Source organism: Papilio polytes, unplaced genomic scaffold (genome assembly GCF_000836215.1).
Source record: "Papilio polytes unplaced genomic scaffold, Ppol_1.0 DF823691.1, whole genome shotgun sequence".
NCBI lineage: Eukaryota > Metazoa > Arthropoda > Insecta > Lepidoptera > Papilionidae > Papilio > Papilio polytes.
In genome coordinates, this window is record NW_013525513.1 from 1,389,097 (window position 1) to 1,415,757 (window position 26,661).

General features: G+C 32.9%; 1 protein-coding gene across 1 annotated transcript in view; it reads left to right on the plus strand.

The window, feature by feature from the left end:
- LOC106104041 overlaps window positions 1-24,766 on the plus strand; it is a 168,117-nt gene extending 143,351 nt beyond the window's left edge. Inside the window, exons 18-25 of the mRNA XM_013283979.1 lie at window positions 1,061-1,097; window positions 1,809-1,960; window positions 21,370-21,548; window positions 22,277-22,422; window positions 22,755-22,944; window positions 23,486-23,647; window positions 23,958-24,055; window positions 24,446-24,766. Of these exons, the coding sequence (XP_013139433.1) occupies window positions 1,061-1,097; window positions 1,809-1,960; window positions 21,370-21,548; window positions 22,277-22,422; window positions 22,755-22,944; window positions 23,486-23,647; window positions 23,958-24,055; window positions 24,446-24,677 (1,196 nt within the window). The 3' untranslated portion in view covers window positions 24,678-24,766. The remainder of the gene's footprint in view (window positions 1-1,060; window positions 1,098-1,808; window positions 1,961-21,369; window positions 21,549-22,276; window positions 22,423-22,754; window positions 22,945-23,485; window positions 23,648-23,957; window positions 24,056-24,445) is intronic.
- The last annotated feature ends 1,895 nt before the right edge of the window (window positions 24,767-26,661 follow it).

Below are 26,661 nucleotides of genomic sequence, written 5' to 3' on the forward strand. Positions count from 1 at the left end.
GCCGCCCCGCCCTGCTGCGCGCCAGGATCTGCCTGGCCGTGGCCGCCTTCTCCGTCCTCATCATTGTCTACATCCACCTACAATGACACCCGCCTCGCCCGGGGTCAGCAGAGATGTCCACTTGTGCTCGCATCGCCGAAATACGCGCATACAAGTGAACCTTTCTGCGCGTTAAATGCATTCCCTTTGTTAACAATTTGAATGTAGAGATAGTTTTATATTGTACAAATTGTAGCATTTATACTCAAATGCAAAATAGTCTGACAAATGCAGTATCTTACTTCGAATTACTTGTATTTGACGTCCTTAATACATACAGTCTATAATATCTTTAAACGACAAAAGGAAATAGATGATTTCTATATCGAGAAAATACTTGAAAGATTTGGATCATAATCGGAACTAAGTCAAAAACATATAAAATTAAAGCGACTTATTTTCGATGAGTTAGTAAAAAATAAAATCTTGTTTAAATTGCAACACAAACAGTTGGAACATGTGTACAGTCTAAATACATGCGCTTTAAATTGTTTAATCTTTGATTCTTAGGTTTTTAAATAAACATAAATGCAACTCAAGTGCGCAATTTACGCACAGTAAAAAAATATTAATATAAGTACATATATTTACATATTTCTGAAGATCTTTGTTCCACTTTGATATTTTTTCACGTTTAATTGAAGTTCTAAATTTTATTTTGTTTCTGACCTACGTTTTTACACTGATTTCTATAAATGGACGGGCTACAAGACACGTAAGAGTTTCCAAGCATTGAACTATCCATATATACAGATCAGATTTTATTACCCTTTTTGTTTGTTTAATTTTCTTTTTACTAACCGTGTTTCAATGGCCTTGTGTTTGTGAATTGTGAGCTATATTTTTACTAACTGCTTGTTTTATTTTTTATTATTATTTTCTTTAAAAGCATCCTCTCTTTTGTTGGTGGTGATATTTTGGTGCTACAACAGACCTAAGTAAATTGCGGTTATATTGCATTAAAGTTACCAGTGACAAAAAAAATATTGAATTTTGATTTTAACGCCATCTGTTGTTTTAGTTGCTTTTATCGTAACTAGGCGGTCTAAATGGTCTTGGTACTTAAATTATTTAATTTATTAATTAGATAATAAATTATTAAACCAGAGTTCTTGTCATTGCGTGATATAATTTAAAATGTAACCGTTAGAAAAGTAAATTTTGTTATATAATTCTAAATAACTTAGAACTCGCATAACACTAAATTTTTGTGATATGACTGAACTCCGCAATATCTCAATGTAGCTTGTAAATGTACTAATCATTATGTTGATTAGGGTTAGGTTGTTAATTGATTTTTTTTTACACAAATGTTTAAAGTATTAAATTAAAGAAAACTTTGTATAATTGTTTACAAAAATAAATATTTCAGTTTAAAAATTAAATGGAGTTTCAGTCAATTAACACCCTTCCGAATCAACAGAATTTAGTTAATTTAGAAGTAATGAAAAAGTCAACTTTGTAGTATATTAGAACTTTTGGGCCTGTTTAATTTGCTTTAAACTAATATTGTGACTTTTTGCTTTATTAAGAAAATTCCAAATATTGTCATACAAAATGCATGATGTTAAAAAAGCATGTTTTTTTGCTATAAATCTTTAAATTCTACACATAGTTGTGAAAGTAAACCGGAACGAAGGCATAGTCTCATTAAATTAAGACATTTTTGGCTTTGCAAACTAAATTTGGCTAACCGTTAGAGTCCTGGCAAAACTGTCTGTTTTTGTGTTTCGCTTCGCTTCCGGTTCGCTTTCTTGATTTCTACAAAGTGACAAACAGGAATTTCGTTCTCTTTTCGAATTAAGTTTTCTTTGGATACAGACGGAGATCATAGCGCGTTGCCGCGAGAACATCAATATGTTGGACGCGGCGCTCGCCGACGGCTCCGTTTTGTCTTCGGCATTGCAAAGAGATATACGAGGTTTGTAATCTTATTTCTAAGGAAGATATAGCTAACACTATTCAAAAGAAAATTAGCAGACGTTTACTGTCACGAGACCCATCACCCTGTATACAATACTTTGTTATATGAATTCTGGTAAATAAATAAAACTCACTAGTGGTGAACGATCTATATTAAGATTATAACAGCAAAGTATCAAGATGCTTGCAGTGGTAAAAACTGTCACGTGAACGTCAAACTTTAAATGGTGTCCAAGAACTTGAAAAGATGTCTTGAAATCCGTATAACAATTTATTTTAGAATGATTTCATGTTAACCGTTGTTTCGCAAGTTACCTACACAAAAAATCCTCTTATTTTCGCATTATTCTGAAATATATCGAAACCAGTCAGATGGGATTGACTAATTTTTTGCAATATAAAAACGAACAAAAGCTCGGTGGTCCATACACCTTCTGTCACTCACAAAGCTGTTACGATTGCATTAACATCAGTTCATTGAACTTTACGTCTCTTACCGTCCGCTTACTGGTTTTATTAAAGTTTGATTTTATTACCACGTCATATGTATATCTTCTTTTAAGTTAAAGTGTGGAAGCCGTACGCAAAAATATTCACTGTTTGCTCATTTTAATAATCTCTCGTAACTTCGTTCGGCATGTTCCTTTAAAAGTAAATTTTGTACTTGAACTTTTGCAAATTATTACGCTTCAAAGCTACGGTATTTGTAAGAATGATGGAGTGTAATTGCATTAACGTTTTAAAAAAACGCTCCGTTAAACGTCGATTTTGCGAGAAAAATGCGAGCGGTCGACCAAGTTGTAAGTAACCGGTTCGAAGCACAGCCTCCAATCTGGGCTTCTTGGCGATCAAGGCAACTATTATTATTTCGGGGACGTTGTTACGACTTTTTAAATTTATAATGAAATGTTACCGCGTAACTGTAAATAGTAAGGGGTTTTAATCTGTTTCAATTTAGAGGTCAACGTTTAACTGTATTTTATGACTGCTTGAATTTCTCTGTTTATTTTACTTTTCTAGTGACCGGATTGCATTATGCTTTTGCGACGCTATTTATTTTTTACCGTGTTCTATTTTCATCGCTACAAAGTCTATTTCTATTCTCAAGCAAACGGGAAGATGTCCACAAGTTGGGAAACCGGTGGTCATTTTGCAACCTTTTTTTACGATTTAAAAATGGAAGATCGCTGTCTGTCAACGCTTGTTTCTTTTCGTGGTTTAACAAGGAAGTTTTATTGTTTGCTCTCATATTTTGGATCTTTTAAACTCATATTGTAACCAGTTTTATATTAATTAATAATTTAAGTAAATGATTTTTCTCCTAGTAACTTTTATATGAATTTACGGAATTATTATTTAGTTTTTTATTTTAAAATGAATGTAGAATATCCTATCAAACGAACTACACTAAATCATTGAATAGAATAGATAAATATTTCGAGTAGACTCTATACTTATCTTTTGTTCTATAAATTACTCAATATGGCAAAGAAATATTCAACGTTGACATTTTTATGGCATCCTTACTGCACATACGGTGAACATTTCGCTTCCAAACGCCTAAAATAAAGTATCTTCAACATAATTAAGTATAAACAAGCATCTTGTCTAAACTACTTAAGCATTTATTTATAACAAAGTTACTTCTAAGTACTTTAACTCCCCTGTTGTGGAGTTAGTATCTGTACACTTTAGTATTAAAATAACTATTCTATAAATATATCCATTCAGCTTTATAATACACATTACATCGTTGATAAACTCTATTTTGTTATGTAAATGTAATTCTATTAAGAATCTGAAATCATTTAATAAACGCACAATGTTGAGTTAACATATTAAAGTTTGATTTGATACCGAAATTTACGTAAAAATGCAGCATGAGGCATATTATAATAAGAAAATTAAGTTGGTAGTATTGTAATTTGGCTAACATTCATGTATGTAACGACGGGATTATTACTTTACATTATTCTCTGCTTCGCAACTTCAATATCTTACTTCTAATATTATAAATGCGAAAGTTTAGGTGGTTGGATGTTTTTTCGTTAGAGTTTGTAGCCTAAACGGCTGAACGGATCTCGATGAAATTTCGCATAGATGTAGAGGATAGTCTGAAAGAACATAGGCTAGGCACTTTTGTTTTTTTTTAATTCCGCGCAGACGGAGTCGGGGGCGAAAGCTAGTATTCATATTAAAAACGTTCACCTCCCTCTAATTCTTTTAGTTATTTCTGAAATAACACATTTTAGTAAATATCTTTCGTCAATGAAAACGAACTGTAATTTTAGTCGTATTATAAAAGTTTTATTCTATACATGATTTTTGCATTCGAAATAATGGGCATGATTATATCATCAAATCGCACGGTTCTGTAAATATACATTTTTTCACGTAACCACTCGTTCACGATATGACGTCAGCTTATGTTAACCAGAAAAATAAATACCGCCTTGTTATGGATGCATCCAATGTTTCCACTCATATCAGTGTTGTAAAGCGTTTTGATCAGTTCACTATCAATAATGGTAATTATGAAGGAAGTGGTCGTTTATTTTCGAAATGTTAAGAAACCAACGAGATTGGGTATGTTTTTTTAAAGTACACTGTTATTGTAGATGTTCATTTAATAATTGAGTCAATGGTCAGAGTAACAAATGATTAAAACTGTGTTGCTAGAAGGTATAAAACTCTTAAATATAAAATTAACTTCTGCCTTAAAGTACTCTTTGAAAAACACTTTTACCTACTAAGGTAAAAGTGCAGATAGTATTTTTCTGACACAGATAACTAGTTTCTTATTTTTATAGAACGCATCCTACATACTGCAGTGCCAGCGTTCTCAATTTATTACGACTTACGCAATATAAATTGGCGATTGTGCTAAAATTCTTTGGCATTGCGGCCAAATTTAATATCACTTTGTTGACTTTGCTAATAATTCGTGTGTAACGACAATATTTCTATTGCAAGGTTATTGTGATGTCGTCATTATTTAGCATAGAAAGTTACCATGGACTTAAATAGTTTGTCCTTAATGTCTAAAAATACAAAATTAGTATATTAGAGAAAGTTTGAGATTAGCCCCAGTGGTTGCGAAAATAAGGAGTAAAAGGTTAGAGTGGTATGTGTATATGAGAAGGGATGAATCGCATGTAACATGGTAGGAGGGGTACACCGGTAGAGGTAGACCTAAAAAGAGATGGATGGATTGCGTGACGGATGATAAGAGTTATTTGGAGGACGAAAACCCGGTGCGCCGACTCCACGGGAGTAGGATAAGGCAAGGGAGATGATGATGATTGATGATTGATGATTGATGAGTCTAAAAAAGACACTTCTTCGATACCTAGGGAGAAATCAGATTTCCTCGCCAGAGACCTTAGAACTGACTTCTTTCTTCATACAAACATTATAACACAGTTTATAACCTTTACAAAAAACACGTATAAAATGTCTACTCTGGTCTAAAATTTTAAAACGTACACTTGATTCGTATTCAAGCATAATGTAGAATCGAATATATTTTTTCAATAAACTATTGTTTGTAGGCTAGTACGAGTATAGTATATCTAGTTTTATTTGAATCATTACCTGTGGTATTAGCTGAATATTCTTAGCTAATACACTTCTAGATAACTATTTCCACTTTTTCCTCCATCCACATTCCGATTGCTCGTACTCGTTTCTATACCAGCTCGTCAGCACATTTTTTTAAATACCAATTATACTTCATCCATCAAATTATTCTCACAGCTATAATTATTTTCAAACATATCAGTGGGAATGCTGTAGGAACATGTTTCTTTATTGACCATGTTCTTAACTCATCTTAAGCGATAGCATTTGTTTTACGATTTAATTCAAAAGTAATTAATGTTCGGATTCGATTCCTTTTATTACAACTACAAAGTATGATGATTCTTCTTTCGTTCTTGTTAGGATTCACAATAAACCTTTTAGAGACAGAAATAGATTTCGAATTTCAATTACAATTGCCTTGAAAATTAATGTAGGCATCTATTGGTTTTCAATAAATATTTCTAAGATATTTTAATTGTGATCACGTTATGACATGACATACTAAATATTCGATTTAAAGACTTTATAGCTGACATCATCTCTTCAAAACGTGACTTTTGACAGACCGATTGTTTCAATACATGTCTTATGATCTCATAAGTGAGAAGGTAGAGCTTTAGCAGCTGTATTAATCCATACGTTTAGTAGTATGATGTTAAATGTTGCTTCAAGCGCTTTACGGAGTAATCCGGTTTGGTCTGAAAGGTGAAGTACACATTAGAACAGCTGGATACGCCACGAACGACGGACGTGCGTGCCGCGAAAATCGAATATACCGTCGCGAGTGATTCGTGTTAAAGTTTTTTCTTTTTACATCATTAAATTGTGTTTTAAACATTAATAACGTACTTTTAACACTTTTATAGTAAAATGTAAGATTTATAAGTGATTTTTTTTTCGCAATAACGAGAGAAACCGAAGTGGATGCGCTCGAGTGATTTACTTTCGCTTATTTAGAGATGGTATTAAATTTACGATTAATAAATTCTAATGGATATTACGTAATTACATAAATAGTGGGATGACCTTCGGGAGCAAATAAAGTCTAGACGCGCAATTGTTTACCAGCACAGAAAACATATTTAGTTTGGAATAACCAAATTTTGCGACGGATATTTTGCTTGAATATAACTTCTAGTATTTCAAGTATAATTTAATTTAACAAAAAAAATAAGTTTGAGTTATCAGAAGTTTTTTTTTAAATGGATTCATGTTTTTATATTCTCAAATTATCGTTTTGATAGAGTCGGTACCTCCAACTTCCAATCGACGTTAATGTTGTTATAATTACTATAATTTCATCCCATTATCTTATCGTGGGGCACAGATTAAACAATGTTATCACGTTTTTTAACGTTCGGATACTCTGCTAACTATGTAGATAAAAAATACATTCAAAAATATCATTTTACAAAGACTAGATTCTTTCATTCTTGATCCACGCATGTGCGTGAATAATCTTGAAGCTATTCATGCTTTTATTGAGACCAGAATCAATTGACCGTACATTATACAAGATTAAATAATGAATACTTGATATTGTTTATTATTGCAATATTTGTGCAGTTAGTAGTGCTTGACTGAGATATAAATTACAGGGATTGCCATGTCTTCTCTTAGTCATTGGAACTTGTGACTCAATACAATAAGAAATAAAACAATTGTATACACAACTAAACTTGATAAATCACTAAAGTTTGTAGTATCTCAATTGTTTTTGCTTTCTGCGATGTTTGTAAAAAACAAATTATCACAGACTAGCTGTTGGTCGCGACTTGCGTGAAATTCAAAAAAAAAAACGTAACCTATGTCAGTCAGTGATAACATTGCTTTTGAATGGTGCCAGAATTTTAGATATCGGCCCAAGTAGTGTTTGATTTATTTCAATACATACAAATATATAAAAAAAAATCTTTCCTGTTTATAATATTAGTAGAGATATACAGCCAGTCGATCAAAGACCTCCGGAAAAACTAAAAAAAAAACATGTACGACAAAGATTATAACATCTATTTTTGCTATGTATTTTATGTTTGGTCTTTAACTAAATGTAAATCTATCGAAAAATAAATTAACTATCATAATGTGTACCATTTACGTGATGAGGAAAAAAACAATGTGACTTACACGACAATGAACAAACAATACTGTTTTTTTAAGAGTTGACTCTGAATCTTTTTGTTTGCAAATTAAGTGCAAAAACGTCGCAAAAACTCTGCATAATACTGTCGATTAGCATACACGTCACGGATTTCTCTGGTCGAGAAAGTTATCATATCTTATGCGGCGACTTAAAAATCTCACCGTAAAAATGTTAATACGTAACACAAAATTTAATGAATTCTGCTTATTTAAGAGTTAATATTTTTTCCTGGCATCAGTATTGGCTTATGACCCTAACGGGCTCTTTAAGTAACTATTACATGACTCTGAGTGCGGCAGTATATGAAAATTAAATATAACAAAAATTCTCTCCCCAAGTTCTAAAACACAACACTATTGGTGGAGACAAATGACGTGAATTGTCAAATGTTTGTCACGCGGAAATGGTTGTCATTTTTTTTCAGTTTTTTTTTCTCTTGTTAAATTAGAATTAGTAGAAACGTTAAAATATACATGCTTAGTCTCTATTTTTATAGTTCTTGATGTTATTGTCCAATGTCATTTAAAGACATTGTAAAGGTCACGTAGTAAATAAGAATTCCATCCTTATCTTACAATATTTAAAGTTATAGCAATTATAATTTAAATAGAGTTTTTATCTTTACGTTTTGCAGTCAATATATTTCCATTGGCCAGATACGTCGAATGATCTCAGCAAATCCTTATAAGACAAGACCAATGCCCGCAGGCCCCTTAAAGGTAACTTGGCTAATGATCGTTTAAAGGCATTCAAGGATGATCTATAGTTCTATAGTCATGGTCAATCAACTACGCAGTTACATAACACGTACACTATTTTATTTGAAGTTTTATGATTATTGTTTGCTTCTCAAATGTAGCATACTAGTTTTTGATCGTGACTGTCGTTAAATAAAATAAAAATAATAATAAATGTAGCTTATATCACTCAGTGCTAATGTAGCTTTCTTATAGTGAAAAAAAAATTAAAACCGTCCCAGTAGTTATTAAGTTTATTCATTACATACATAGATAGAAAGATTTTTTCTTTATTTATTAAAAAAATTAATGACGTTGCAAACAAAATGTATTGTCGCACTCAGAATCGTTTTTAGTCACAAAGGAACCCCTTCATCTGGACTTAATTACGATAAGGGAGGCTACGTAATAATTTATAAGTAAATTGTTATTTTTAATTTTAAACATCAATCTAAAGTCATAAAGGAAGTGGGAATTTTTTTTTTAAGTAACGGCCAATGCCAGTATTAAATGTTGCTTTAGCACGAATCTTTCACGACGAAATTCCAGTTAAAAGTTAACAAACCTCTTTGGTGTGCATTTGCAATTTTTACTCTGTCGTTAAAGTCTTTTGTATCGTTTTGCAATACGCACACTGGCCACGTAGATACGGTCATTGCCACTGAAACAGTTTCGAGATAAAACTTTTAGCACTAATTGAATAACGATACAATCTCTTTGCTGTTGATTGTAGTAAAATTTAATTTTAATAATTTGTAAGGAAGTTGCTTAATGCAATTTGAAATTATTATTAAATTTCATCGCATTTTTACAATGAAATATAGTTAATTAAAATTATTTGTAATTCTTATTTAGTTTTAGACTTTTTCAAGTTGTGAACTTTGTTCGCACTGGTATGGTATTGAACTTTATCAAATTGAAACTCGATTATTTTAGAACCTTAAAGACACCAAACAATCTTGGAAAATGTTCACAAAATAACAACTTTCGAACAAGTTTTGTGATCTATCTTATCGGCCTGTCACTATTCCAACTTTCGTCTAATGAACTAGACTCTTTGGTCTTTGTTATAAGCATTTAATTTGTAATCCTTGGGCGTGTCTCGCGATTTTCCTCCCTATTGTTTGATAGATAGAGATTAATTCGCAAATTAATTGTGATTGGCAGCCGTAACGGTTTATCTGACCAGACGTTCTAGCTAACCGCTATCTCAAATGTCCGACTGGCTCGGAGCCCTGACGCTTATCCTTGTTGTAAACAAGGTTGTTACAGTTCGTTTATTTCTAGCTTAACGTAGATTTCCTCTGCCACACATAATTTAATACTTCCCGAAGAAAACAAACGAATTAAGTGTACATGTATGTTAATCTAAAATTAAAATACAAAACTTTAGAAAAAAACAGTAGTGAGAACTAATGACAAAGGTGTAGAATTATACTCAATCTACCGTATATTTGACAATCTTTAATAACATTCTTAACTCTGAACAATAAGATTCTTTACCAAACTCTATTACTTAATCTTTACTTAACGACGGTCTAATTAAATTCTTAATTAACGTAACTTAAAGCGAAAGTCGAAATTTCGACATATCTGACATCCAAGTTAAATAACATAGCGCATCCACTTTGTTAGATAACTGATCTTAATTTTGTAGATAATCGATAGTAATCTATTGAAACAAACAACTTAGTTATTACTAAAACATTCTCATTAAGAACTGATCATAATGAGGATGTTTTTTACATAATTTGTTTAACGTTCTTATACTCATCTTAATTTTTTTTCTAGTGACAGTATTGATTTTATAAATAAAAGTGCAGTTTCTAAAAAATAAATAAAAATGACGATATAGTTCAAATATAGGATCAAAGTGATAACAAAATGAGTTCATTCGTTACGTCCAGTAATGGAGGTGTTGCAAATAACGAGGAAATTGGTAAGAAGGTTTTACGTAATTTCAATTTTTCTTTGTTTTGGTTTGTTATAAACCGTGATGTAATCAAAGAGTTATCAAATTGTTGCCAGTAGACTGTGGAATTGTTGAAGTTGTGACAGTGGTAGTGCCCGCTTTAACATCTTAGCACGAATGGGTCGGCACGCCCGGTGCAATACCACGACCACACAGAAGACAGTCGTGAAATGGAAGCAATTCCGTGTTTCGTCTGATGAGTGTGGTGCCGGAGGCCTAATTTAAGTCCCTTTCACTTTACCACCCTTTTCTTATGAGGAAAGGTTGGAAAGGGGAAGTGGATTAGACGGCGGAGGAGATGCATAGGAAGGGGAAATATCCTCTTTATGTGCGTCTCCTCCTCCGTCGTATAAGGGTAGGCAACGCATCTGCAATTGCGGATGTCTATGGGCAGCGGTCGCTTCGTCATTTTGACGGATTTTAGTGGCCGCATGCTCGTTTGCCACCTTATGTTATAAAAAAAAAAAGTTGTATTGAAGCGTAAAATATGTGTTGTTACTAAATTGATATATAAATATCTAGGCAGTATTTTCATACCAATTACTACTTTATAAACAAGCAAACTGTACTTGACCTGCTCGTTCGTCTGGTTCGCCTACGATCATGTATCGCCCACGCAGACTTACCGTTTTCTCCTTGACTCCTTCATACTAATTATGTATTCTTTATAATGATGCGCACATCTGTACATGCATTTCGTTCCTTGTAAATATATTTAGAACTTTTAATTTAAATTACACATTTGTGTTATCTTCAAGTAGGTATTTACAATTCTTAATTTCTTATTCTTGATATTGTAAAGCTGTAGACGATCTTATTTTAAATTACATCCAGTTACACGACATTTTTAAAGATCATTGGAATATTTGAATTGAAGTAGACAGTGCCAAAATCGTTATAGAGTTTAAAATGATGTTTAGAATTTACAAACAAATCTGCCAGATTAAAGCCATATAACTCGCAATGATACGCGTGGAACACTTGTAATTCATAAACACACAGGTTCAAATTTAGCAATAGCGACTTTGTGAGACGGACAACCGGCTTTTATATTTCAGACTATGTTTCGAGCATTATCTCCGCATATGTTGCAACTGCGTATTGAATTTAGTTACGTCCAATTTAACATATTAGGAAATTGTTATGATCATTGCATGCACTTCAAAAATCACATTCAATTTTGGTTTCTTTTTAAAGTGTGCTAACTTCAGTCTGGTCGACGGCATCTTAATATTTCTATGTAAGATTGTCTTTTGACAATCTAGACGGAAATTAATTTCGCAACCTTGACAAAAACATTTGTATCTTGCCGTCTTCCTACGCTGTGTCGTCACCATTCCAAATATAGTTGATATGCATTCCGTCTAATAATTTATATTATTTCTATTTTTAACATTTATAATGCATCTTTATTCAAGTTGTTACTTTCAAAAGTTTATAATTCATTAATATTACTTTTCAATTATTACTCTCTTAGTTTCTAAATACTCTACCATAAATTCAATTAACTGCCTATATTCCGCACTTATTCACCGGTTAGCTACTGTTACGTGATTGCATTCATTAATAATTTAATTCACGTCTATAGTTCCTGTTTTGTTTTCTGGGCTAATAACTACTCGGTATGCTGGGGAGCAACTCAAATTGGAATGCAATTGATCTATTCAAATTGTTTAGGCATCCTTCATAACTGACTTCACGTGCGTTTGTTTATCCGTTTGAAGCTACAGACTTATTTGGTAAGGACAATGACTTCTATTGCATTATACAATAAGGAATGCATTTGAACTTTTATTTTTAAATTATATAGACAATAATTCACTTGTCTATGGTTATTATTAGTAACGGTAGAATATTCTAGGCTTTCAAAACGTTCACAACTTACAGTTTGATTTTGCAACTAAAGATTTTTGTTTAAGTTCTTATGAAATTAGTATTATTGTTCTGATCTAGATTTAGCTCAGTGCCAACACTAATGTCTAACGGGGTCACCTACCATTTGTAACAGTGTACCTGCATTGTGCAATGCAAAACTGCATGTTCGCTTTGCATAGGCTTATGTACTACTGTTTAAGGTTCATTTTCGTATGGCTGTTTTATTATTGTATATTGGCCTTCAGTTAGCGTTAGTTTTCCTTCTGTCACAATTCATTTGACACTCTCTGAAATGTTCAAGCTAATATCAACCTTATGCTTTAAAATGTTTGATATATTCACAGGTTATTATCGTGGATCGAATTTTAATTTAGCTGTAACAATTGCTAATATCCTTGATAGATATTGTAATAGAGGTCATTTGTAGGTTACTCGACGTAATAACTGTTTTTATTAGCATGCTTAAAAGAATACCTAGTGGTAATTACTTTTAAAATTTAGGATACTATATATTAAAAACAGCTGTAGCTGTTATCTGATTCGATGAGCATATGAAATTTAATTATGATAGCTTACTAACATTAGGTGCCAATTTTTATGTCTATGTAAGTTTTACATATTGTGTCACATAATCAACCGATTGTAGCGGCTCTGTCCTCGGGCCAGACATTCAAATTTGACTACAATAATTCTGTGATATCGATACAACTACATATCGATTAGTTCCGACCTTGTCGTCCCCTCCCTCGAGTCCCGTTATGTAGCAGACACTTCCCGCCTCTACGTCCCGCAAATGTCATTCTGACATTTCCGTAGGGTTATATTGTGAGGTTATGATGAATAGAAACATGAGATACGTATGTAAATATGAAGAATATTACTTTATTTGTAACTTATTCATTTTAACAAACAGCTAGTTCCGCTCACAGAATGTGTTTTCCACAATAACAATTGCTGTTTTACTGTCAGCTTCTATTTTCACTTTATACACGCAAATAATTCTTATTTTAGATAGGGTAATTTTTTTTTTATTTAATGTATTAATTAAATTTTTAAAATTCGAATTTTCTTTTTTATGTTCAATATCTACGGTATATTCTTTAATTATTTTCTCTAATATTTTGTTACCTGGCAACCCTAGCACATGTATGGTATTAATTTGTTTGCTTTCACCGGTGCGTGAGGATGTGAGCGTGTTGTAACGAACTGGTATCCCCATATGGGTGAAGCATTCGCTTATTTCGCTTTGGAAAGCCAAAGGAATGCACCCGGCTTGCGAATTCCCGCCATTTTAAATTAACCAAACATAAGCCTCTTATTTTCTACATTAAAATATATCTGTTGCAATTTTAACCGTCGATATTAAAACGTATTTTATTTAAAAATTAATTGAAAAAATCTTAGTATCATGTCTCTCTATGATAACGTAGCTTGCCAATGACAAAAGTTTTTTTTTAATTCACTCATTACAACAATAAAAATCTTCCCCTTTATCAGTATAGAGGATTCATAAAACATTTGAACCAAACCTCGATTTCTTTGTCAGATTTAAATATCTTACCAATTTCAATCGCTAATGTGTTCCGAATATTGTGTGTGTTTTATTTCTTTGTCTTTCAAATAAAATGGTACAAGAGAATAAGAAACAAAGGAATATGAATATATTTACAAAGAATATATTTTGAAAAGCTAATTTTAACCCATTTCAATGTTAAAGGCATCAATATAATAAAAGGTTTCAATATAAGAGGCATAAAAATTCGCACTGGCCATTTAAATATACTGGTTAAAAAGAATTTCTTGTATTTAAGTTTAAGAGCAAAAAAATCCTGAACCTGCTAATTGAAATGACTGTAAAACATCACTTGTAAAATATTTGTCACTTGTTTTAACGTTATCGCTTAGTTCAATGCCCCCTGTTTTCCAAAATTCAAATCTAATGGTAAAATAATTACATGTAACCAAAAACGTCCTAATACCGACATGATTTCTATAATTATGCCCAATTATACGCACGCCGAGTCAAAATCAATACTATGGACGTCTATACAATATCTGTGGTATGTAGCAAGTTATAAATGGGTGGTCGAAATAACCGACACATATTGAATCCGTCTTGTTGAAACTGACAACGATCAACCAATACGCGTACACTAATGTTCTCAAAGTATTGCCAGGTCTACGTAACAAATCTGCCAGACTATAAGTCTAGACACGCAAAACTTGACGTTGACTTTGGCCGTAAATTAGACTAATAAACATCAAAGAACTAAAACAAGTTCATCGACCTAATGACATTTAGAATGTTATTTTGAAGCATCCGCAAACAATATTTAACTCAAACCGAGGATTTCTAAAACAAAACACTCAAAAATACTATTGTACAGTATATTTTGCACGGGTGTTTCGGCTTTGGAACAACTATCTCTGTCTTGAAATGAATTTAAATTAATGTAGGAAATCCATGCAATGCAACCATCGCTTGATTTATTTATCAGTAGATTTTTTATTAGAGGTTTTTAAAGTGTTATAAACATTGATATTTTATATTGATTACTGAGAAATATAAACAAAGAACTGCACAAGGGCATTTGATTTTTAAAATACTACAACAAATTAAACTTTCAAAAATACGAACGGGTCGACGTCTTGCGTAATAAGGAAACGTTGACCGGTCGAAGCGGACGCCGCAGTGCATTTTAAAAGAAAAAAAATAATTGCATTTCAACTTGTAGAGGAAAAGAGTGAAACTTAATCGATTTTAGATTTATGAGACCTTTCGAGATTCATTCTTTAAAGGTAATTTAAACCGTATTGAAGCAAAAAGAAACATTTGACTGATTGCGTTTTGATGACAAAAAAAAAATCGTAACTTAATATTACAAGTAAATGCAAAATCATTGAGACTAAGAAGCTTGAAATTTTTAAATAACTTTGTGATGCGGAAATAATGTTACCTCCCGATTTTATAACTCCTCGATTTATTAACGAACTATTAAGACTAAAATCATAGAGATTTAAATATATAGAGGAGGCAAACTTGACACTCCACTTGAATTTTTTTAACAATGGATCGACAAAACCACATGTCAATGTAAATAAATTGCTAATAAGTGTCATTAAATAAAATTTAAATGTTTATGTTTTATTTTGTACAACTGTATTTTTTATTTTATAACAAAAGATGGAGCTTATTATAATTTTGTTATAATGTTTTATAACATGTCAATACAAATACACTAGGCGTACTAAACTTGACAACTGATATAGTACCTTTCAGAGAAAGTACCGGTTGAAAAATTTTGTTTACAATGCCTTGTCTATACATTATTTAAATGTCTTTGACTAAAATGCTGATACATCTATCTAAATCATAACAATATACAACTAATGAGCAATAAGATGACAATAGATTTCTAATCAAGTTGGTAATGTTTTCCCTCATTAGGCGTTTTTCTTATTCCATTACGCAATGTCCACTTTTGCTTCGCTGACGTAATGAAAACTAGTTTCTAACACCTGACTCGTATGAAAGTAAATTACAATGATAGTGTACTAGAGAACCGAACATATTCACACATGTTTCTATCATTGAAATTCCACATAAAACTTTCATAAATATCTGTTAAATGAGTCTTGATTGCCACCATTTTTGCAATTGAAAATTACTTTTAAATTGTGGAAATTGACATCTACAGCAACATTAATTACTTTAAAAATTAGCTATGAGTTAATTTTAATGATGGTTGAGCTAAAGATGATCCTACTAAAGGTCTCGGAGCCTATCCCAAGTTAGGGATGACTAGGCCTTAGTTAAAACAAAACACATGATATTTTTTGCAAAGAACCAGTTTGTTAAATACGTATTGTTTGCTGTTACCGGTAACCCCACGCGTTGGTACTCAGATTAGCATCAAGTTGCACATGTGAATCTACCACAAAGATTCAATTAAAATCAAGTATTCAATGAGCATTTTAAGTACTAAGAATGTTAAGTCTCGTTAAATAGAGTATATACACAATAGTAGATAGATTCACTATCAACTAAAATGTCATTTTAAAACAAATTCCATAAAAATCCGAGAAAAACATAAATCTCGCACTTAAAAATCAATCAAGTCTTTTAGGTTATCCGAATTTAACGGGCATATGTTCTCACGAAAATATTTCCCTCCTGTTAATACACTGATCGAAATTAGATTTGTTACACTCCTTGATTCTGACAGTCCAGTAACAAGAGTATATCAAAGTACAGTAGAACCTCGATAAGTCCAAGGGAAACACAAAACATTTTAAGTTATAGAGGTTTTAAGTTATTAAGGGTCTATGATATAGAGGTTACTGGCTCTGCTGGGAAGAGAACATATTATTTTTTGAAGTTATAGAAGTTTTTATGTTACCGAGGTTTGAGTTATCGAGGTCCTACTGTATTAGCAAAATCAGCTTACAAAAACAAAACACTAAGATTTACTGACTTCATCTCTGTATGCAATGTAGAGAGGTGTAACTAGAACCTGTCGGCCTTACTTCGAGACCGCAAGCAATCGTACGCAATTATGATAATAATATCCTTTGATACTCGTACAGGATTTCTTTGTTTGAGCAACATATACTAAAGGTTATAAGGCGTTATAGAAATCTTGGAAACAAGGCTTATGCTTCCCTTTTAAAGATACGAGTATGCTGTCAAACATTTCAATATATCACGGTGGAAGTGCTTGAGGTTGTCATTATATACTCGTATATCAACTCTTTAATATGTTCTTGGTCTTAACAATTACGTATATGTAATATATCTTTTAACTATACATGTAATAAAAATGGAATGTCTGTTTGTAATGAAAATTTTCAGATTTTGGGAAGATGAAATATTTGCGATGCTGATAACGAAAATCGCATTTAAACATTTTTTGTCTGTCTTTCTGTCCATAAGCCGCGTTTGTTCCGGTTAATCTCCGAAACGGCTGGGTCGATTTCGACTGGACTTTCAATGAAGGGTAGCTGAAGGAGGCGGGCATATTATCGACAACTTTTTTTTTATTCCGCGCTGTAAATGGTGTAACGGATGGTCCTAATATGCGCTAACAAAGTTTGCGTGCGTCAGCTCGTAATCAATAAAATAGTCAAAAAATCAAACAGCGATCCTCATCTGTTTTAACTAATTTTAAAAGGCTAGAGTTTCGATTCTTTTTTTTATGTTGGCAGTCTATCTTAGTGCAATGTTTATCAGTTGCCAGTTCCGTTGTAACGCTTGCCCGTGTTACATAACAGCGCAACACACGCAATACATTCAATAGACTGCCAATTGGACATGAAGGGCGTTCGCAAGGTGACCGCGAGTATGTTTTATTTATATGAATAAATATTGAGAATTTGTAAATAAAATTGCCATATCTAAACTACAATGTTTAATGCAGCTAAAAGTCTGAGCGATTGTTGCCAGTTACTTACGGCAACAAAAACATAGATTAAAAAAACATAAATCACACTTGGATTTCGCAAAATTACTAGTTACAAAGTTATAAACACTAGTTTACGCATATTATTTTTAATTCAATATTTTTCGTTTTTTTTTATTTAATTGATGTATGCGGTAGCAACATTGTATTAGAGATTGACCATAACCAAACTTAACATAACTTATATCGCTTACATAACTTCGGTTGAACCTCTACATATTATCTAATGGCTTTTAATACGCTATTCATGGAATGTTCATTAGTAAAAACTATCATGCCACACCTATTAAGATGGAATTCATCATAACTGTCGATTCAGTGCCCTCGCAAAACTATCTTTTTCTTTCGTCGCTGATTTGCACAGTTAAAAAAAATACCTCTTTTGAATTAGTCAATTGACGCTAATAATATTGACATGAGCAAAGCAATTGAATAGAAATAATTTAAACATACATAATTTATTCGCTAAGCACATATGTAATGAGATGAAATCAATCTGACAATGGATGGCCACTGTAGCGTTAAATATAACAGATCGGTTTACACTACTTTAGAACAAAAAGTCAGAAACAAAACAAGTATTGTTAAAGAGTCCTTGACATTTGGAATTAATTTCCTTTTATCTTTTAACAAACTTACAACTTTTTATATAAAAACAAAATGTACAAAAGCATTAACAATCATTTCCGTAACACAGAGTATAAAAAAATTAAAAAGAAAACATCCAGACGAATTGAGTACCTTCTTCATTTGGGAAGTCGGTCAAAAATATAATAATGTGCTCGAGAAATCTTCAATTTATTGCTTACCAGGTTTAAAACCTTCTTCTTTACAAAACTTTAGATATGATCACATTATTCAAACTATATTACAGATAACGATAAAAAAAATCATTCGGTATAACATCTTCATTAATTATTCTATAAAATACAAAGAGTTACGTTCAAAACTAATGACTTTATCTTAATAAAACCGAAATAATTCTCTTATTGAAACTAAACGGTGAACTTAACATTGATTAAACGAGGAAAATCGATTTTTCTGCAGTTTCTCAATCGTCACCTAGAGAAGCGTGGTTAATTACTTTCACAGTTAATCCAATTAACAGGGAATATCTTATCGCAGCTTGTTTAGCTCCCGCTGCGATCGTTTTACAACAAATTTGTTCAGTATCCCTTTTACTTTGGAAGTCTACATGTTTGGGATTTTCAAAATACGTTTAAAAGTTCCTGATTCATAAGTGTTAAGATTCGATTGTTCCTAAATTGTTTTAATATATTGAAATATCCAACATTAATATAACTGCAGACAAAACCATTGACAATTTCAGTTGGGTTCAGGGTCAGATCAAACTATAAAGGTCGACTTCGCCCGCGCGAAATTTTCTCACTAATAACATAGCTTTTTAATGGTGAAAGAATTTTTGAAATCGCCCTTGTAGTTTTTGAGCTATTCAATACATACAAAAATACAAAATTTTCCTCTTTATAACTTCTTCATTGTGCAGACTGTTCCTGATGTTTTTGTTGCAGAGATATTTGTTCCGTTCCGCCAAGATAAAAATACGATTAATCCTTGAGCTGTTGTGGCATCAGCTGTACTGTTATAATATGTTTAGATGCATGTAACGTCGCATGTAGGTCGGTCCTGCCTCGAGTTACTGGGTTAATGTTCATATTATACGTAGGGTTGTCACTTCTAATTTCTATACGAGTTTTCGTTATTCGCCGATGAGTAAAAGGTATGAAAGTTGGCAGCCCTAATTATTGAACGTTTGCCAGTCGCTGACATGTTTTGATACCTTCATTACCAACGGTTTCATAATATCTCGATTAGATTACGATAGATGTCGCTTTTCCTGTTCCATAATAACATCCGAAATATCCAGTTTTAGCTCGATGTTGTTTGTAGATTATAATTATCTATATCTATATTTATAATAAAATTGGAGCGACTGTTTGTAATGTCGAATAGTTCGAGATTTCGGTAAGATGATGTATTTGCGTTGCTGAAAATGAAAATAACATTTAATTTTATTTCTATCTGTCTGTCCGCAAGCCGCGTTTGTCCCGGATAAACTCCGAAATGGCTGGACCGATTTCGAACGAACTGTCACTGAAGGGTAGCTGACATAGACCGGTATATTATAGGCTTTTTTATCTTAATATTGCGTGGACGAATTCGCGGACAACGGCTACTTTTGCATTATGAATTACTTAGGCGGGAGTTTATTATTCACGAAAACATTGGCATTGAAGCAAATTACATATTGATTTAGCCCCCGTATACAGCTGTCTATGTGTACTTTATGTAAAACAATGTGTATATTGTCTTTACCTGTAACTACGTAAGCATAATGTGTTCACTATGTAAATAACCCGGTTTCATGGAAAAACACACCAAGGTCCTTTAATTTAAATCTATTCTATCTTTTATTCATTTCGAATCATGTAAAACCTGCAACTGTCGGGAACACGAATAAACCTCTAAAAAACCGCAATCGAAAATGAATATATCTATACTTCTATACTAATATAATAAAGCGTAAACACACTACTTTGTGACGTAAGATGTCAGCAATCACAGCATATTTTTTAAATAGTTCTTTCTTTAATAAAAAGCTCTACGCTTACGTCACGCTTTAGGATATATATTTTCACGCTATCTCACTTAGAGGGTAAATAAATTGAATAAAAACACTAAATTGGGAATGTGATAATTTGACAAAATTAAACAATAAAATGTGTTTTTTTTTATAATTTCATGCTAGTAAAGAATAAACGAAAGGACAAAAAACTTTACTAATCCCCAAAAGTGTTACAAACATCAGTATTATCAATTTAAATAATAAATTTCTCTAGAAAGAACGTTAACATATCATCTACCTCATTCCTATTCCATACATTAGAGAGAGATAGTGTCACATGTGTCTTTAAAACACATTAAACAAAGTCTGCCAAAGATAAGCTAATGCTTAGTATTCAAAGTCTACTTTATCTGTAAGGCGTCGCTTACATTAGTATAAATAACTTACGTAGGTAAGTTATGTTTGCTTACAAGATAATGTATGAAGAAACTGCATATGCAATTTCTCTCGGCTGCAATGACATATTGAAAGTCTGTGAACGTGTATATTCAGATTTGAAGGATGTTTCTATTTATCTAGACAATGCTAAGTGGGTTGTGTGTATTTACACCACATATGTTCAATTGTAACTGAAACATCGAAGTTTTCAGTTGAAATTGCGTGTGTAAGCTGAATTTTAATTGTCAGAAGCGTATGCAGGCTTCACATGCGTTTGCGCATGATTAAAAGGAAAAAAATATGTGTTAATAATTTACAAAATTGTGTTACACGGAAGAGCGGGACTTTCTAACACAAGTGCCTATCGGTTACTTAAAAGGAAGACCCTAGAACTGATTAATTTGTAACTTAACTTGATTTAATAAAAAATATTTTATTTATTTAAAAAAAAAGTATAGGTATGGCAAACTTAACGTACCCTTTGCTTATCTTTAAAAAAGTTTTCCCTTAAACTTATATGTCCATATTTTATCAAACCATAGGATTTATAGTCTAGAATAACACGTCTCTCATTTCGTACATACTATTTTTTAACAATCTTGCTTTTTATTCAGCGGTGTCCGCAAGATGGTCTGCACTACGAGCGGCCGCTTTACGTCGCGGCGGTGCGAGACGGCTGCGGCGTGAGATCGCAGCACTGCGGGAGACCCTCGACGATGTCTGCGAGCCAGGGGACTGCGCCCCACAGCCGCACACCAGAGCACAACTTAACAGAAGAATCGACGAGCTCAAGGTATGGTTAATGTTCAGGTTGATTGTAAACAAAAAATGCAGAATTTAAGAAAAATATAGTGAAATACAAGAAAAGTGATATTGCCCGTTTTCCCTCAACACCATTGCTAAAACAAACAAACCAATGTCGAGGAAATTTCTGTTCTTGAATATTGGATCTGAGTCTACAAATTTAACCTATTCCATAATCTATAATGTTACTTCAATCCTGTCGATTTGAGAATCTAAATAACTGTCAGTTCCCTACCTTTTTAATATTAAGAAATATTACAGAAAATAGTCCATATACATGTTTTACCCGCTATAACAGCGCAGTCTATCTGATGGTAACACTTCGCGTCTAACGATCTGCTATTACGTGACCCGTGGAGAATCTTAAATTCTTTGCAACGATGGTAACTTTGTAACGTTTCCGGCTTTTAGATGTGCATTATGAAATGCTAGATGATGATGAATAAGGAAACATCTGTATACAATTTCATGATTTTAATTCAAAGAGATTAAAAAAAATATGTTAGTAGACACTTCACTTGGCATATTTTAGACTATGTCTAGTCCATATATTTCTTAAATATCTTCGAAAAAATTACTTCTATCAATAAAACGACATAGAGTAGGCAATGGACTAGGATTTCCGAAAGGTACTTTTAATTGAACTGCATTTTGTCTTATGGCATTTCTGAGGTCTACAGAATCTATTTATTTCAATGTATGTGTTGTTTGTTCCAGGAGCGTTTGTCGCGTCTGTTGGAATGCAAGGTGTCAATGCTGAAGCTGACAGTGTCGGTCCGCCGCACGCTGGGCGAGGGCGCTGACGACTCCCTGACTGAGGACCTCACCGCGTTACTCGCCGCGTGGGACGACGCTCACCAAAGGTTAGTACATTGAAACTATGTTGTTTGAAGATATCCATTTTATTATATGTAATACTACAAAATATATCCCTATAGGAGTTTCAAAGTTTTTTTTTTTATTTTATAGCCGTTGCTATCGCCTGGATCGTATTAAATTTTGTTCTGTCGTCTAATATTATGATTAACCTTAGTTATTGTAGTAGTCATACAAAAATTAATATTTCAACGTCCTTAAGTACACTTTTTGTATTCCTCATTCACGAGGATTTATACAATTTTTGAAGGAATGGATTGAAAAAAAGACGATTTATATACATATATACATATATTTATTTTCTTTATTGTAATTTCAGGACATCAAACGAGTTACTCTCGCTAGAGAAGGCGGTGTCCGCGTGGGCGGAGTGGGAGAGCGCGCTGCGGGAGTTGCAGGGGGCGCTGCGCGGCGACATGGCCACGCTGCAGTCGCTGCGCGGCCGCAGCGGACAGACCGACCTCGACAAGATACGACAGCTCGCTGCCTCGCTGGTCGACAAGAAGAAGGTAACTCTACCTATATGTAAGACTAGCTGTTACTCGCGACAACGCCCCTGTGATATTAAAAAAAATGTGAGAAAATATAGCCTATTTTACTCAATGATAACATAGCTTTTCAATAGTGCAAGAATTTTAGATATCGGTATAGTAGTTTTTTAGTTATTACAATACATAGAAAAGTACAAATCACTCTTCTTTATAATATTAGTATAGACATAGATATAGATTATAGTATAGACTACAGTTTGTCGTGGGTTCAGACTAAAATATGTTAAAACAGAGCAACTTAGGGAACTGTGTACTTTAATAGGGGGGAATTAGGATCAATGTTAAGTTCTACTGAGTAAGAGCGTGCGCACACTACTAGATTGTTAGTTATGCACTAAGCAGTTGAATTGCGAAACAATCGACGGTCGCAGAACAGTTGTGCAAAAGTTTTTTAGGCACTAGTATTGCTGCAGTTATGATGATGAGTTTTTTTTCTTATTTCAAAGTTTGTCGGATGTTTGTGTTTCGACAGTGTTTCTGTATGAAGATGTGTTCCCAGGGCGGGTCGACGTGCGACTCGCTGTCGGACTCCGGTATCTCGGACGGGGACAGCGAGGCGGCGGGCGGGCGCGCGCGGCGGCTGTGCGCGCTGCGGGAGTTGGCGCGCCGCCTGCAGGCCGCGCTCGCGCCCGCCTCGCCCGCGCACCGCGCCATCGCTAAGGTATCATTTTATAAATTCGTCTTCGTCAAATTAAAGAATATAACCTATGTTACTCACTGGTAACGTAGATTTTTGATGGTTGCAAATTGAAATTTAAAAAAATATAAATCTTTCCTCTTTATAATATTAGTATACAAGTGAAACGAATATCGAGTCACGTATGTAAAATTATACATAGACAAACTTTATGGTAGCTGGTTAGCTACGATCATGTTTTCGCTTAAGATACTAGAATATTTTTTTTTCCCTGCGATTAATAAGTAATTAATCATCTTTAGTTGTAATGCAATAATGTATTTCTATTCTACAGCGTATGGAACAAACTGAGAACGAAGTAAAAACTCTACAAGAATCGTGCCGGGCGCTCGTCGAACAGAGCATTCCCGATCTTAAAATTGATGATGACATGTAAGTATTTGCTATTTCTTATTTATCAATCAAATCAAGTTTATAACACCATTCAATTTATAAAATACTAGCTTTCGCCCGCGATCGACTTCGTCCACGTGGAATTAAAATATAGTAAAAAAAACATAGCATATGTACTTAGTGATTAGGTACCTTTTTAGTTAAGCAAGATTTTTTTTGAATCAGCCCAGAAATTTTCGAATCATTTCAATACATACAAAAATACAAATCTTACCTTTATATTATACAAAAAACTTTGCCTGTGTTACTCACAGATAATTTTGGGACACTTTCGAGTTATTTCAAAATAAAAATATTTCTTTTATAATATTAGTATAAGCAGTATTAACCAATGAGGGGTGTGTTTTAATTATTTTTTTTGTTTACCAGCGACATGAGTAGGGTGGCGGGCAGTAAGACGGGCGCGGGGGAGCCGGAGTACCGGCCGCGCGGCTGGGTGTGGCGCGTGCTGCGCTCCTCGCTGCCCATACAGCTGTGCCTCGTGGCGCTGCTGCTGGCCGCCTGGCTGGTGGAGCGGCCGCGCTGCTGCGACGCGCTCAACTCGCTCGCGCACACGCTCACGCCGCAGCTGCGCTACGTGCGCGGCCCGCCGCCAGTCTGAACGCATATACTCTATGCTCTTGTCTATGGTTGTACTTTGACATTTGTGGCGGGAATTGTTTTCATATTGCAATAACATCGACAATAATTGAACGTTATTGAAAATCGATTATTGAATGACAATATTGATGTTAGAATAAATAATTCACACATTTAATAAATGTGACGTCTGACATGAAGATATCTCTTCAGTTTCAATTATTTGTTTATGAATGAGTAACTTTTTGATGTCGATGTGTTATGTTGGATACGTGATATCGATATTTTATCAGCTAAATGATGATCGAATATCCCTGCTCTGTAATTTGTCTATGGTAGAACCGTTAAAGTTCTCTACCCAACTTTTTAATTGCAAGAAGGTTGTGAAGTCCTTTGTTATTTCGACAATACCTTTATTCGATAGTATGTTAAATTGTAAACGATTCGAATAAAGTATATAATTTAATGAAATGTACGCAAGAACGGAAGTGGTAACGTGGAAAGATGTTCAAGAGAAGTAGTGTATGGCTTATTTTTTTTCTCTAAAGACACTACTAGTATAGCTTTTTGCTATTGATAAGAGGATTATTATGAAGTTATGGAGAGTTTTGTAGTTATTTTGAAGTGTTTTCTTAGATAGAGAAAAGATTGTTTTAGATAGGAGACGACTAACATATCTAGAAAAGGATGTAAGTTTTCAACTAAAAAAATAATTGATACACGATTGACTTAATACAACAGAAAATTGGCTTAAACTCGCTACATACGCTCAGTACTGATTAACAGTTTTATCTGCAAAGATCAATTGTGAGTGTAGGTAAAATTATAACTGGCAATTGTACTGTACTGTTTACTATGAACACTGTACTGTTTGTCACAGTGAACTGAACAGTACAACTGTCAGAACTAAGCGTATGTAACGAGCTTAACTATTAAGTTGCCAAAAAAAATATTGATGGAAAGTGATACAATAATGCATTTGAACGAAAATTGAAAAAAAAAATTGCCGATAAAAGTGCAAATACGCAAAAGTGTTCTTCAGTCATCTGTATCAGATGAAGTTCAAATTAGTTCTTTTTAGACTAAGTGTACTAACAGTTTGACAAACATTTCTTAGTTTGTTCATAAGCATGCCTATATTAGTACAATTAATTAGTATTTAATTAAAATGTATGAGTGTGCTTCGTGTGAGAGATACTTTCACATCTATTTTACTGCCATTGTCATTTTAATGATCACCTCAAAGAGGTGCCACAAATCAATCATACCCTATAGATAGGACATTTTTAAATTTCACTAAACAATAGTTATTTCATGGAAAACAAATCATCTTATATATGTTTACAAAAGACTGATTTTTACATCTTCACATTTACTATTAGGGGAAAAATAGAATATTTTTATGATTAACAATTAAAGATTTTGATATTTTTTTTAATACATTCAGTTTCTAGTATGAATTTATTTTCCATAGACAATATTTTGACTTTTTTTCCTATTTTTGCATGCAGTGAAAATCACGGACTTTATACTGTTGAAATAATAAATAATATTTTAATTTTTATTTGTAAAACAAATATAATATTGAATGTTATTTTTTATACATTAATTAATTATACATTTACTTTGATGTTAATGACGTATGATCTTTTATATAAATCTTACTTTGATTTAATTCAATGACATTATAGTAAATTGTTGTTAAGTAATTATTTCCTTTGTTTTTATTTTTTGATTATAAATTAAATGATATAAATTGAAATGATGACTATATTTCTTTATGTATTTGCGAACAAAATTTATGATTGATATATATATTGTAATAAAATTTAATGTACGTTTATAAATATTAATGTCAATTTTATAGAATATATTTATGTATTTTTATATACTATTTATCTAATGCCTTAGATATATCATCTACATTAACAGGAAAATGTTCTTACATTTAGTAAATCCTTTTATTGGCCAATTTGCCCATAAATTTTATACTAAAGAACTCGGAT